This window comes from Lotus japonicus, chromosome 6 (genome assembly GCF_012489685.1).
Source record: "Lotus japonicus ecotype B-129 chromosome 6, LjGifu_v1.2".
Lineage (NCBI taxonomy): Eukaryota > Viridiplantae > Streptophyta > Magnoliopsida > Fabales > Fabaceae > Lotus > Lotus japonicus.
In genome coordinates this window covers 34,038,412-34,051,339 of record NC_080046.1, presented here as the reverse complement: position 1 = coordinate 34,051,339, position 12,928 = coordinate 34,038,412, and the positions used below count along the sequence as shown (strand labels likewise).

The following is a 12,928-nucleotide window of genomic DNA, read 5'->3' as shown; positions in this document are numbered from 1 at the left end:
CCAGGACCTCAGCGGCCAGGTATTCCATCACGGCGGCTAGGTACACTGGAGCACCAGCACCGACACGTTCAGCGTAGTTTCCTTTGCGGAGAAGACGGTGGATCCTTCCGACGGGGAACTGGAGTCCAGCCCTGGAGGAGCGGGACTTGGACTTTCCCTTGACCTTGCCACCCTTGCCGCGACCGGACATGTTTGGAGAGTTTGGGTAGAGAACGACGAGACGACGACCGTGAGGACGCCGGAAAGTACACGAGAGTGATGCTCGGCGAGGGTCGACCTAGGCTTATATACGATTCGTGGTGCGCAGCCGGCGCGCTGCTGGCTGCGCTGCTGCCGCGCGATTGGCCGCTCGTTTTCGGGCACCTCGGAGTGGGGGACGGCACGCACGATCCCTGCGCGCGCCGGCTGCGCACCGCGTTTTACATAAATAAGAAAGTCGGGCTGGTGTCCGCATCACTGTGCTCCGTGTCTTTGTACCGCTCACACGTACCACCATGCCACCCAAAACGTCCGGAAAGGCCGCGAAAAAAGCGGGCAAGGCCCAGAAGAATATCTCCAAGGGAGATAAGAAGAAGAAGCGTAAGAGGAAGGAATCTTACGCCATCTACATTTACAAAGTGCTGAAACAAGTCCACCCCGACACCGGTATCTCCAGCAAGGCCATGTCCATCATGAACTCGTTCGTGAACGACATCTTCGAGAGGATCGCCGCCGAGGCCAGCCGTCTCGCCCACTACAACAAGAGGTCCACCATCACCTCTCGGGAGATCCAGACCGCTGTCCGTCTCCTCCTGCCCGGAGAATTGGCCAAGCACGCCGTCTCTGAAGGCACAAAGGCTGTGACCAAGTACACATCCTCCAAGTAAATTCACTCGTTCACCCGAGCGTCTTTGCTATATAAACAGCCCTTTTCAGGGCTAAAACATGTTTTTCCGTAAGGATAAACTTCAACAAAGACTATCTACCCCCTATACCTACCTTACACAGTCGTTAAGACAAGTTACACTCACTACCGGGACTTACCTGGCCGTGCGGCAACGAGATAAACACGCCACGGCATAAAGTTGTCCTCGATGAAGTATTACTTACCTGTACGCGCAGGACTTTGCGAAAGCGTTTACTTACCTATGCGAGTAGACGAGCGTATTGACGTATTTATTTTCGTTCGAACGGTGTCTTTACCGCTGGGCGCGCAGCGTTAGCCGTAACGTAGCGACGAGAGGCTGGCGGAGTAGAGAGGGGGAGGGGTAGGGCACCCAGCGGCCGGCCGCCGCGCCCGCTTGCGGCTGTGCGTTTAATGCAAGTCGGCAGAGGCGAGTTATCCAGCCGATACTTGATAAGAGAGAGAGAGAGAGAGAGTATGATTTATTATTATAGTGGGCCGAACCGGGCGGCACTGCAATGCCCGGACAACCCGTGATAGAGGTGGTGCAAGCACCCAACACTCCATCGGATTACAAAAATCAGTTTAATATTCTGACTCCGCAATGCGGAGTGTACCAGATATTAAGCTGATAAGAACAGATACTACACTTTGATCTTAGCCAAAAGGCCGAGAAGCGATAAGGTACACAGAATAAAACGCACTTGAAAAACGCTGAATAAGGTAGATTGAACCACTAACCTCCAGAAGAGGCCGATGTGGGCTGGGAGCGGCTCTGTCTCGCGCGAGGCGTGGCCGGCCCGTCCGTCGATACTCCATGCTCCCCGAGCCACCACAGCACAGGCGCCCACTCCCGCGTTGACATCCAATTGCAATTTTCGAAAGAATAACGCTAAAACATGAACATGACTTACCGGGGTTGCGCCCAGGGCTAGCCGCGGCCCCCGGGGCGGCCCGGGCGGGGTCCCGATCGACCTGTCCGATGTAATCCGGTAATCCCCCCCGGCGGAAGGGTACTCCTGGACGGGTTAGCGCTGCGGCGCCCAACAGCAGCACGGCCGTCGCACTGTCGCCTCCGTGCCCAATTTAACGCCCTGGGGCGGGAAACCCGTTGGTTCGGTCTGCGGAAGGGTGAAGAAAGAAGACCCTGTTGAAGTGAGGTTAGGACTTGCAGGGGGTATCACTGTAGACACGGAGTAGCCACGCCAGTGAGGGCGTCGAGGTTCGTGAGATGACCAGCAGTCGAAAGGGGGGGTCGCGGAAGCGCCGGTGACAGTTCCTAGAAGTGGAGAGGCGAGCGAAGGGGAGGGTCCGGCGCGGCCCGTCGACGGCCGTGCGATTTCTAGGAAGTGGAAGGGTGAGAGCAGCGCCGCCGCCCGGCTGGCTGGCTGCAGTGGTTTTTCGCGGAAAACCGGTGGGGGAAGGAAACCTGCACTTGAAATACAGTATATCCCCACCTCGCCTACAGTCGCAACTCCAGTTTACCTAAAGTTGTGGTGTGTGTGCGTGCGTGTGCGTGTGCGTTTGTAGTGCCGTGAATCCGATGAGTTGTGTATGGTGGTGTTGCTCTATCCGAGGAGATTCGTGTGTATATGGTGGCAATGCGAGGAGATAATTTCTTACACTTTTGGTCATTTCACACTTGGTACCTGGCTCGCACGTCCGCCGTTCTGGTGGGATTGTTGCTTGCTGGAGGTCGTCCTTCGGGCCCGACGGGGAACCTCTGCCCAAATTTTTCATTTTTTTTTGTTTGGATCTTTTTTTTTTTTTTTTTTTTTTTTTTTTTTTTTTTTTTTTTTTTTGCCCCCCCCCCCCCCCTCCCCCCCTTTCTCTCTCTATGTTATTACTACAACTCACACTGACACATTTTGGTACCTGGCTGGCACGAAAAGTGCCAGCTGGAGGTCGTCCTTCGGGCCCGACGGGGAACCCCTGCCCAAATTTCAAAAAATTTAGCGTTTTGGACTCTTTTTTTTTTTTTTTTTTTTTTTTTTTTTTGGCCCCCTCCCCCCCCACTGTCTTCCCCTATCTCTTTATACTTACCACACCTTGAGAAACTCTGGTACCCGGCTCGCACGGCCACCGTTCTGGTGGTAGACGTGCTTGTCCGGAGGTCGTCCCTCGGGCCCGACGGGTAACCTATGCCCGATTTTCCAACTTGGTGGCGTTTTCAACACTTTGCCAACCTAACCTCTCCCATTATTGTGTCTGCTGGTGGGGCGTGTGCCTCGGGCGAGTGGCGAAATGTCGGTGATGGGGTGGTTGGAGGGGGGTGGGGAAGGGGGGGTGAGGGGGGTAAATTTTGGCAAAAAATGAAAAAAACACAAAAAAAAGGACAACAACAAATAACACAAATATTTATTCAACAAACATGTACGAAGGCAAAAAGATGCCAACGAGTTACGAGTTTTAAAAGGCTTTTATTTTTCTTTCTTTTTACAGAGTTTCGTGATTGTTGCCTCTGCCCGTGGGCCTTGAGGTTATAAGTTCATTGCTTGATGTTGATTTTGATTGAGTGTCTTTTCGGTTTTATCAGTTGATTGCCCGGGGTTGCCAGTCCCCAGGTTGCTATGGCCGCCCTATGGCGACCGGTGTCAGCACATAACAGCCCCTTGGGGCACGGAGAGTAGACCCGGGCAGGTGGTTCCCCCGGCATTGGACGCCTGAGGCCCCCACACGGGTCGCACAAGATGTCCTCTGGGTGAGGACGCTGGAGTAAGCCCGGGCAGGCGGTTCCCCTGGCATTGGGCGCCTGGGGCCCCCGCGCGGGCTGCACATGTCGTCCTCCGGAAGGGGGACGGGGAGTGGCCCTGGCAGTTGGTTCCGCCGAAGTCGACGGCCTCCTGGCAGGGCGTACAAGTTGGTCCCCTGAGGGGGGACTGGGCAGGGCGTGAGGCGATAGGTTCGCCGCCCCTCTTATGATCTAGAACAGATAAATATATACAATGTGATTAGTTAATTGATTACAAAGGATGTTATGTACAGGATTTTCATATTTACATTAAAATACAATACTTAACTTAGGTTATTCAGGCGGCCGCCATAGGGGTATGGCAGCCGCCCTCCCCGCCGCTCGGAGCTGGTGGTGGCCCGCCGTGTAGGTAGGCCACCTCTCGGTCGCCGGAGTGCGGTGGGCGTCCGGGCCGCTAGCGTCACTGCTAGAGCGGGGTAGCGCCGTGGTTGCCGGCTGGCTGGCCGGAGGGGGCGCCGGCTAGTACCCGCCGACTAGTACTTCTGACCGTGGCGGCCGCATGGGTGCATGATGTGGGCGGGGGCGTGGGCACTGCGGAGGCGTGCCGCGAGGGCAGGGTCGTGGTGGGCACGACGGCGGGCAGCGCGGGCGGGCGGCGGGTCGGCGTAATGGCGTGCAGGGGGACGGGCAGGGCGGCGGCCAGGTGGTCGTGGGGGCGCGGCGGTGGCTCGTGAAGGTGGCGAGCAGGTCGTGCCACGGGCAGCACGGAGGTGATTGCGCCGTGGGTTGGGCTGCTGCATGTAGCTGTAGTCTCCCTGTAATCATGTACAGTATGGTGTTGGTGCGCGGCGTGGCCTTGGGTGGCGGCTGCCGCGCACCGCTCAGGCAGCCGGCCTGAGGGCCCCTGGCAGGCGGCCCGCAGGCGAGGGGGGGGAGGGGGGGGTCCCGGGCGGGCAGCGTCCTCCGCGCTGGCTCGCCTCTGCTGTCCCCGGCCCCGGCAGTGCAGTGCCTGGCAGCGGCCCGGCAGGACGTGTGAGCGCTCCTCCGCGCTCGTCGTCGCGGCGACCTCTCGGTGTTACGTGTCCGCGAGTGTCCTCCTTCGTCAGGAAGTCGCACGGAGCTGCGCATCGGATCAACTCTGGTTGCTGGGGGCACGGGGTCACGCCTTCCGGGTGGAGTTTTTGAAGTACGGGCAGCGGAGTGGCGGGGCGTAGCGTCTAGCAGGCTGGAATCGTGCAGCGGAGCTCTGAAACACTCAAACATGCTGACGTGCATGGTTGCGGCGGCCGTCGGCGCGCCGCGCGGTGGAAGGGGGAGAGCAGCGGCCGCTGGGCTGGCGGAGCTGGCTGCCGCCGTTGGAGGCCGAGTGCGTGATAACACAAATATTTATTCAACAAACATGTACGAAGGCAAAAAGATGCCAACGGCATGCGGTGTTCCCAAGCGGTCACCCATCTAAGTACTAACCGCACCCAACGCTGCTTGACTTCGGTGTGCGGAAGGGAACCGGTAGACCCAGCGTGGTATGGTCGTTGGCGAGAGAGCCTGTGTGTGGTTGTCTACTTGAGCGGGCTCCTTCGGGGACCGCTCTACCTGGCCGCTGTCATGAAAAATCAGGCCTGGTCACCCCACATCGAAGATGGTCATTTTTCGCAAGGAACGCCAGGGTCAATCGCTTACGACCTGAAGCGCGGGAAAACGACCCCGAATCGTAAAAGGAGTGTCCCGGTGTAAATAATGATTAGACTTGCCACTTTTTTCTGCCCATCCTCGGGAATTTCAAATTGCAGTGGAGGGGAGGGGGGGGTCATTTCAAAAATCCGGCAACGCCACGTTGTGCTCTGAGGTCACACCTATCCGACCATGTGTCACATGTGACCATCCGGTCACAAATGTGACCGTAAAATGAGAAACGGCGTGACCATCGCACTTTTTCTCGACCAACCATTTCCGCACGGCCTCCCGTGGACGGCCGGTCGATGCCGGGGCCAGTAGAGTGATATTTCCGAAATTTCAAGAACGTGGCAGTGTGCTCCATGGTCACACGCATCCGACCGTGTCACACATGTGACCGCCCGTCACGGGTGTGACCGCAAAACGTGAAACGGATGAGTCAAATTCGCCACGATGACGATTGCTCTGCCCGCATCGAGGCTTGAGTCTTCCGAACCGTAGGGGCCGAATTACCTTTCGGTCCGAGATCTTCGATGTGCAAGTGTGCATCGGAGATGCATTTTTTCAACTTCGCCATTTTAACCCACCTCGCAGGTGACTGCCACGCGCGTGACCGTCACGCGGCACCGTCTGATGGGGCCTGGTGGTCGGGGGGTAGCGCCTCGCTCCGGCCGGGCCGAACGACCGGCGTACTGGATGCGCGTGCGAATGGCCGATCGGCATCGCGGGGGTATCGACGTTTGTGACGCCGTCGTGACACGCACTCTGTCACGTTACCAAGTCCGGTTGATGGGGGTGCGGCGACTGAGCAAACGAATCCAGGTCACGGGCTAGATAGGGACGGTGCGCTCGTGGAATGCGCGTAAGATGGGCGGAGGCTGTTTCCCTCCGTGCGATTCGCCAGCTTCGATTCCCGCCGTCGGCGAATGCACGCGGCAGTTCGTGCATTCGGTTGTACGTCTGTCCCCACTCCCCGTTCAACGTTCACCCTGGGGGTTCAAGGCGTGAAGGAAATCGCGCTGCTCCGAGAGCGACGAGTCTGTCGGAGGGCGCCAAGTTTGTTTGATGCAGGCTCTCCTATGATCGCACTCATAACGTCTGCCTGTGGCGTAGCGACTTGCGAATCGGCATGGGTGTTCGCAAAGGTTGTCGCTACGCCCCCGTGGCGTCCCCCGGGCGCCGCGCGCCGGGGAACGGGCGTAAATGCGGAAAATACGCGACCGAGGTCGGGCTCAGGGAGTGGTCCCCTGTTTTGCGCGCCCCTTTTCGCATAGAGCGCGGCGTGCGCTGCGACTGGCGACGTCACGGCCACGTAGCCCGCACTCTCGGCTATCCGTCGGTATGTGTGACGGGTCGGGGCGGCCCGTCCTTTCAGGTGAAAAGTCGGTCGGAAAGGGAGCGCGAGCACGTCGACGGCGGCTCGCGGGGAGAGTCGCGGCGGCAGGTCTTCGCCGTCTGCGCGGTCGATCAGGTCGTGTAGTATAGTGAGTGTCCTGGGGGCCCGACGCGCCATCCCTGTCGTCAGCATCGTGCTCGTTGTTCGTCGTCAACTCCGTCGTGTTCTCTCACCATGTCTGAAGCCGAAGCTACTGCCGTCGTGGCGTCCCCCCGAAGAAGCCCGCGAAGAGCGCGGCCGCCTCCAAGAAGCCCCGTGCCAAGCCCGCGCACCCCAAGACCGCCGAGATGGTCAACTCGGCCATCAAGAGCCTGAAGGAGAGGGGAGGCTCCAGCCTGCAGGCCATTAAGAAGTACATCACCGCCAACTACAAGACGGACGCGGAGAAGCTCTCCCCGTTCATCAAGAAGTACATCAAGGGCGCCGTCGCCAGCGGCGCACTCGTCCAGACCAAGGGCAAGGGTGCCTCCGGCTCCTTCAAGCTGGCCTCCAAGGAGAAGGTCGAGAAGGTCGCCGCCAAGCCCAAGGCTGCCGCTGCCGCCAAGCCCAAGGCTGCTGCGAAGCCTAAGGCCGCCCCTGCCAAGAAGCCCGCCGCCGCCAAGAAGACCGCTGCCGCCAAGAAGCCCGTCCAGCCAAGAAGGCCGTCGCCGAGAAGAAGCCCAAGGCGGCCGCCGCCCCTAAGAAGGTCAAGTCTCCTTCCAAGGCCAAGAAGGCCACCAAGGCGCCAGCAGCGAAGAAGCCTAAGGCCCCCAAGCCTAAAAAGGCTGCTGCCAAGCCCAAGGCTGCACCCAAGAAGAAGTGAAGAGCCTTCACTCCTTTCTCTCCAGCTAGCCTTAACACGCAGCGCCTTCCGGCGCCGCAAAACAGCCTTTTTCAAGGCTAACAAAAGTCTCCCGAGAGGGCAGCTTTCAACAAAGACGCAATTACCCCTTTCCCATACACCAGTAAACGAATCATAAGCTCGATAAGCCGTTCTCCACGACTTTGCTCGCGAGCGACCCACCCCGCGAGCGCCTGTCATGGAGAGGGTAGGTTACCCGCTCGTCACTCGTGGCGAGCGGGCTGCCTACCAGTACGGGCAAGGCGGCTCTCCGGGGAGGAGCGCGCGATGCAGAACGTGATTCAGGGGGGGGGGGGGGGGCGAGTACGTATCGGGGTATATTTATTCATCGTGTCAACTACGTCAATCGGACGAGAGCGTGCGGGTAGTGTAGAGAGGTAAGTAGGTAAGTCTTTGCTGAAGTTTATCCTTACGGAAAACATGTTTTAGCCCTGAAAAGGGCTGATTTGTTTTGCTCTCCCCGAGAGGAGAACAGGTAGGGCACTTAAGCGCGCTCTCCGCGGATACGGCGGGCGAGCTGAATGTCCTTGGGCATGATGGTGACACGCTTGGCGTGGATGGCGCACAAGTTGGTGTCCTCAAACAGACCAACGAGGTAAGCCTCAGAGGCCTCCTGGAGGGCCATGACGGCGCTGGACTGGAATCGAAGATCGGTTTTGAAGTCCTGGGCGATCTCCCTCACCAAGCGCTGGAAAGGCAGCTTGCGAATAAGGAGCTCAGTGCTCTTCTGGTAACGCCTGATCTCACGAAGAGCGACGGTACCGGGGCGGTAACGATGGGGCTTCTTGACTCCTCCGGTGGCAGGGGCCGATTTACGGGCGGCCTTGGTCGCAAGCTGTTTGCGAGGCGCCTTTCCTCCGGTCGACTTCCTGCGGTCTGCTTGGTACGGGCCATGGCGATAGAGTGTTCGGGACGACTGACGACGACGAACTGATGCCCGCGCCGCCGCAGCGACTCTCTTTTGTAGGGAGCGCGATGCCTGCCGGGCGGCGGCGGAGCAGGCAGCCGATTGGCTGGCCGAGCGCGCTGCTCCGTTCGGCTCCCCGATTCGTCGGGCTGCGCGCGGCCGCCAGCCTTTAAAAGGACGGCGCGCCGCTGGCGAGGCATCAGTTCGACGTGCTCCTTCGTGTAGTACACTTCGCACTTTGTCAAGATGACCGGCCGAGGCAAGGGAGGAAAGGGATTGGGAAAGGGTGGCGCCAAACGTCATCGTAAGGTGCTGCGTGACAACATCCAGGGAATCACCAAGCCCGCCATCCGTCGTCTGGCTCGCCGTGGTGGAGTCAAGCGTATCTCCGGTCTCATCTACGAGGAGACCCGTGGTGTGCTCAAGGTGTTCCTTGAAAACGTCATCCGTGACGCCGTCACCTACACCGAGCACGCCAAGAGGAAGACCGTGACTGCCATGGACGTAGTCTACGCCCTCAAGCGTCAGGGACGTACCCTGTACGGTTTCGGAGGTTAAGCACCTTCTGGCCCTACTTCCTCTTCGAGGAAACCAATCAAAACGGTCCTTTTCAGGACCAAAATATGTTTTCCGTAAGGATAAACTTCGACAAAGACGTCTCTAACCTAACTTATCCTCCCCTAACATAATATAACCTCTCTCGCAACACTTGCACACGCGTCCCAGTGGTCGCTTAACCCCCAGCGGTCATGTACGAAAGCGCACGGCGGTACTTTGCGATTTCGCGGCGAGGTGCCCGCCGCGCACTGCCTTGCAGGTATGCAACCCGCTCGGCAGTGTGTGGAGCGGGAGGCCTAACCGCCCGATTGCAGGCGCTCGCCGCTCCGCGCTTAGCGTGCTCAACTTGCTTAACGCCGCTTAACTCACGAACGCGACGTCGGAGCGACTGACGTGCGAAATAAAAGTCGTAGAGGCGACGAGTACTACGCAACGGGCCGTCGAAAGTCCGTGTCGCACACGGGCGTCGAGATAAGTCGCGTTAAGCGATGGGTGACCTTAAGCGTGCTTAAGCGCAAACGAAAATGCTTAACTCGGTCAAATCGAAAGGTAAAGAGCCCAAATCGACGGAGGGTGACCGGCTAGGGTATAGTGAGAGGGGGGTAGGAGGGATAGTGTAAGTCTTTGTTGTAGGATGTCCTTTAAGACAGTTTTGTTGGTCCTTAAAAGGACCTTTTTGGTACTCGATTGAACGAGGTTGCCGTCAAAGGAGGCGACTTAGCCTTCTTTTCGGTCTTCTTGGGCAGGAGCACAGCCTGGATGTTAGGCAGGACACCTCCCTGGGCGATGGTAACGCCGGAAAGGAGCTTGTTCAACTCCTCGTCGTTACGGATGGCCAACTGCAAGTGACGGGGGATGATTCTGTCTTCTTGTTGTCACGGGCAGCATTTCCTGCCAATTCCAGGACCTCAGCGGCCAGGTATTCCATCACGGCGGCTAGTACACTGGAGCACCAGCACCGACACGTTCAGCGTAGTTTCCTTTGCGGAGAAGACGGTGGATTCTTCCGACGGGGAACTGGAGTCCAGCCCTGGAGGAGCGGGACTTGGACTTTCCCTTGACCTTGCCACCCTTGCCGCGACCGGACATGTTTGGAGAGTTTGGGTAGAGAACGACGAGACGACGACCGTGAGGACGCCGGAAAGTACACGAGAGTGATGCTCGGCGAGGGTCGACCTAGGCTTATATACGATTCGTGGTGCGCAGCCGGCGCGCTGCTGGCTGCGCTGCTGCCGCGCGATTGGCCGCTCGTTTTCGGGCACCTCGGAGTGGGGGGACGGCACGCACGATCCTGCGCGCGCCGGCTGCGCACCGCGTTTACATAAATAAGAAAGTCGGCTGGTGTCCGCATCACTGTGCTCCGTGTCTTTGTACCGCTCACACGTACACCATGCCACCCAAAACGTCCGGAAAGGCCGCGAAAAAGCGGGCAAGGCCCAGAAGAATATCTCCAAGGGAGATAAGAAGAAGAAGCGTAAGAGGAAGGAATCTACGCCATCTACATTTACAAAGTGCTGAAACAAGTCCACCCCGACACCGGTATCTCCAGCAAGGCCATGTCCATCATGAACTCGTTCGTGAACGACATCTTCGAGAGGATCGCCGCCGAGGCCAGCCGTCTCGCCCACTACAACAAGAGGTCCACCATCACCTCTCGGGAGATCCAGACCGCTGTCCGTCTCCTCCTGCCCGGAGAATTGGCCAAGCACGCCGTCTCTGAAGGCACCAAGGCTGTGACCAAGTACACATCCTCCAAGTAAATTCACTCGTTCACCCGAGCGTCTTTGCTATATAAACAGCCCTTTTCAGGGCTAAAACATGTTTTCCGTAAGGATAAACTTCAACAAAGACTATCTACCCCCTATACCTACCTTACACAGTCGTTAAGACAAGTTACACTCACTACCGGGACTTACCTGGCCGTGCGGCAACGAGATAAACACGCCACGGCATAAAGTTGTCCTCGATGAAGTATTACTTACCTGTACGCGCGGGACTTTGCGAAAGCGATTACTTACCTATGCGAGTAGACGAGCGTATTGGCGTATTTATTTTCGTTCGAACGCGGTCTTTACCGCTGGGCGCGTAGCGTTAGCCGTAACGTAGCGACGAGAGGCTGGCGGAGTAGAGAGGGGGGAGGGGTAGGGCACCCGCGGCCGGCCGCCGCGCGCCGCTTGCGGCCGTGCGTTTTAACGCAAGTCGGCAGAGGCGAGTTATCCAGCCGATACTTGATAAGAGAGAGAGAGGAGAGTATGATTTATTATTATAGTGGCCGAACCGGGCGGCACTGCAATGCCCGGACAACCCGTGATAGAGGTGGTGCAAGCACCCAACACTCCATCGGATTACAAAAATCAGTTTAATATTCTGACTCCGCAATGCGGAGTGTACCAGATATTAAGCTGATAAGAACAGATACTACACTTTGATCTTAGCCAAAAGGCCGAGAAGCGATAAGGTACACAGAATAAAACGCACTTGAAAAACGCTGAATAAGGTAGATGAACCACTAACCTCCAGAAGAGGCCGATGTGGGCTGGGAGCGGAGCTCTGTCTCGCGCGAGGCGTGGCCCGGCCGTCCGTCGATACTCCATGCTCCCCGAGCCACCACAGCACAGCGCCCACTCCCGCGTTGACATCCAATTGCAATTTCGAAAGAATAACGCTAAAACATGAACATGACTTACCGGGGTTGCGCCCAGGGCTAGCCGCGGCCCCCGGGGCGGCCCGGGGCGGGGTCCCGATCGACCTGTCCGATGTAATCCGGTAATCCCCCGGCGGAAGGGTACTCCTGGACGGGTTAGCGCTGCGGCGCCCAACAGCAGCACGGCCGTCGCACTGTCGCTCCGTGCCCAATTTAACGCCCTGGGCGGGAAACCCGTTGGTTCGGTCTGCGGAAGGGTGAAGAAAGAAGACCCTGTTGAAGTGAGGTTAGGACTTGCAGGGGGTATCACTGTAGACACGGAGTAGCCACGCCAGTGAGGGCGGCGAGGTTCGTGAGATGACCAGCAGTCGAAAGGGGGGGTCGCGGAGCGCCGGTGACAGTTCCTAGAAGTGGAGAGGCGAGCGAAGGGGAGGGTCCGGCGCGGCCCGTCGACGGCCGTGCGATTTCTGGAATGGAAGGGTGAGAGCAGCGCCGCCGCCCGGCTGGCTGGCTGCAGTGGTTTTTCGCGGAAAACCGGTGGGGGAAGGAAACCTGCACTTGAAATACAGTATATCCACCTCGCCTACAGTCGCAACTCCAGTTTACCTAAAGTTGTGTGTGTGTGCGTGCGTGTGCGTGTGCGTTTGTAGTGCCGTGAATCCGATGAGTGTGTATGGTGGTGTGCTCTATCCGAGGAGATTCGTGTGTATATGGTGGCAATGCGAGGAGATATTTCTTACACTTTTGGTCATTTCAACTTGGTACCTGGCTCGCACGTCGCCGTTCTGGTGGATTGTTGCTTGCTGGAGGTCGTCCTTCGGGCCCGACGGGGAACCTCTGCCCAAATTTTCATTTTTTTTGTCGTTTGGACTCTTTTTTTTTTTTTTTTTTTTTTTTTTTTTTTGCCCCCCCCCCCCCCCCTTTCTCTCTCTATGTTATTACTACTACTCACAGTGACACATTTTGGTACCTGGCTGGCACGAAAAGTGCCAGCTGGAGGTCGTCCTTCGGGCCCGACGGGGAACCCCTGCCCAAATTTCAAAAAATTTAGCGTTTTGGACTCTTTTTTTTTTTTTTTTTTTTTTTTTTTTTGCCCCCTCCCCCCCACTTCTTCCCCTATCTCTTTATACTTACCACACCTTGAGAAACTCTGGTACCCGGCTCGCACGGCCACCGTTCTGGTGGTAGACGTGCTTGTCCGGAGGTCGTCCCTCGGGCCCGACGGGTAACCTATGCCCGATTTTCCAACTTGGTGGCGTTTTCAACACTTTGCCAACCTAACCTCTCCCATTATTGTGTCTGCTGGTGGGGCGTGTGCCTCGGGCGAGTGGCG

The 12,928-nt window shown here is 57.8% G+C and overlaps 3 protein-coding genes, 3 non-coding genes and 2 pseudogenes across 7 annotated transcripts; 4 read left to right on the top strand and 4 right to left on the bottom strand.

The window, feature by feature from the left end:
* Window positions 1-494: 494 nt before the first annotated feature.
* On the top strand, window positions 495-866 carry LOC130721887 (uncharacterized). Its single transcript, XM_057572480.1, has one exon. The coding sequence runs from the start codon at window positions 495-497 to the stop codon at window positions 864-866; it is 372 nt and encodes a 123-aa protein (XP_057428463.1).
* Window positions 867-1,371: 505 nt separating this feature from the next.
* On the bottom strand, window positions 1,372-1,564 carry LOC130727194 (U2 spliceosomal RNA). The gene has a single exon (XR_009015222.1). It is a non-coding gene; the product is annotated as a U2 spliceosomal RNA (small nuclear RNA).
* Window positions 1,565-4,993: 3,429 nt separating this feature from the next.
* LOC130727046 (5S ribosomal RNA) lies at window positions 4,994-5,112 on the bottom strand. Its single transcript, XR_009015088.1, has one exon. It is a non-coding gene; the product is annotated as a 5S ribosomal RNA (ribosomal RNA).
* Window positions 5,113-6,378: 1,266 nt separating this feature from the next.
* LOC130725229 (uncharacterized) lies at window positions 6,379-7,447 on the top strand. Its single transcript, XM_057576477.1, is given in 3 exon segments — window positions 6,379-6,725; window positions 6,830-7,266; window positions 7,269-7,447. Coding segments are annotated over 3 exon segments (963 nt in total).
* A 523-nt stretch (window positions 7,448-7,970) lies between these two features.
* Window positions 7,971-10,075, bottom strand: LOC130721893 (uncharacterized; annotated as a pseudogene).
* LOC130721889 (uncharacterized) lies at window positions 8,640-8,951 on the top strand. 2 transcript variants are annotated; one of them, XM_057572482.1, is made up of 2 exons: window positions 8,640-8,684; window positions 8,736-8,951. In XM_057572482.1, exons 1-2 carry the CDS (start codon window positions 8,640-8,642, stop codon window positions 8,949-8,951), a joined length of 261 nt encoding a protein of 86 aa, XP_057428465.1. The 2 variants fall into 2 exon arrangements, with proteins under 2 accessions (XP_057428465.1, XP_057428464.1); XM_057572481.1 differs by having other exon boundaries at window positions 8,640-8,951.
* Window positions 10,076-10,341: 266 nt separating the features above from the next.
* LOC130721888 (uncharacterized) lies at window positions 10,342-10,711 on the top strand (annotated as a pseudogene).
* A 502-nt stretch (window positions 10,712-11,213) lies between these two features.
* On the bottom strand, window positions 11,214-11,406 carry LOC130727195 (U2 spliceosomal RNA). Its single transcript, XR_009015223.1, has one exon. It is a non-coding gene; the product is annotated as a U2 spliceosomal RNA (small nuclear RNA).
* Between the last annotated feature and the right edge of the window lie 1,522 nt (window positions 11,407-12,928).

Excerpts from the sequence above, each read along its gene's own strand:
- LOC130721887 (XM_057572480.1), top strand. The coding sequence starts at position 495 with ATGCCACCCAAAACGTCCGGAAAGGCCGCGAAAAAAGCGGGCAAGGCC.
- LOC130721889 (XM_057572481.1), top strand. The coding sequence starts at position 8,640 with ATGACCGGCCGAGGCAAGGGAGGAAAGGGATTGGGAAAGGGTGGCGCC.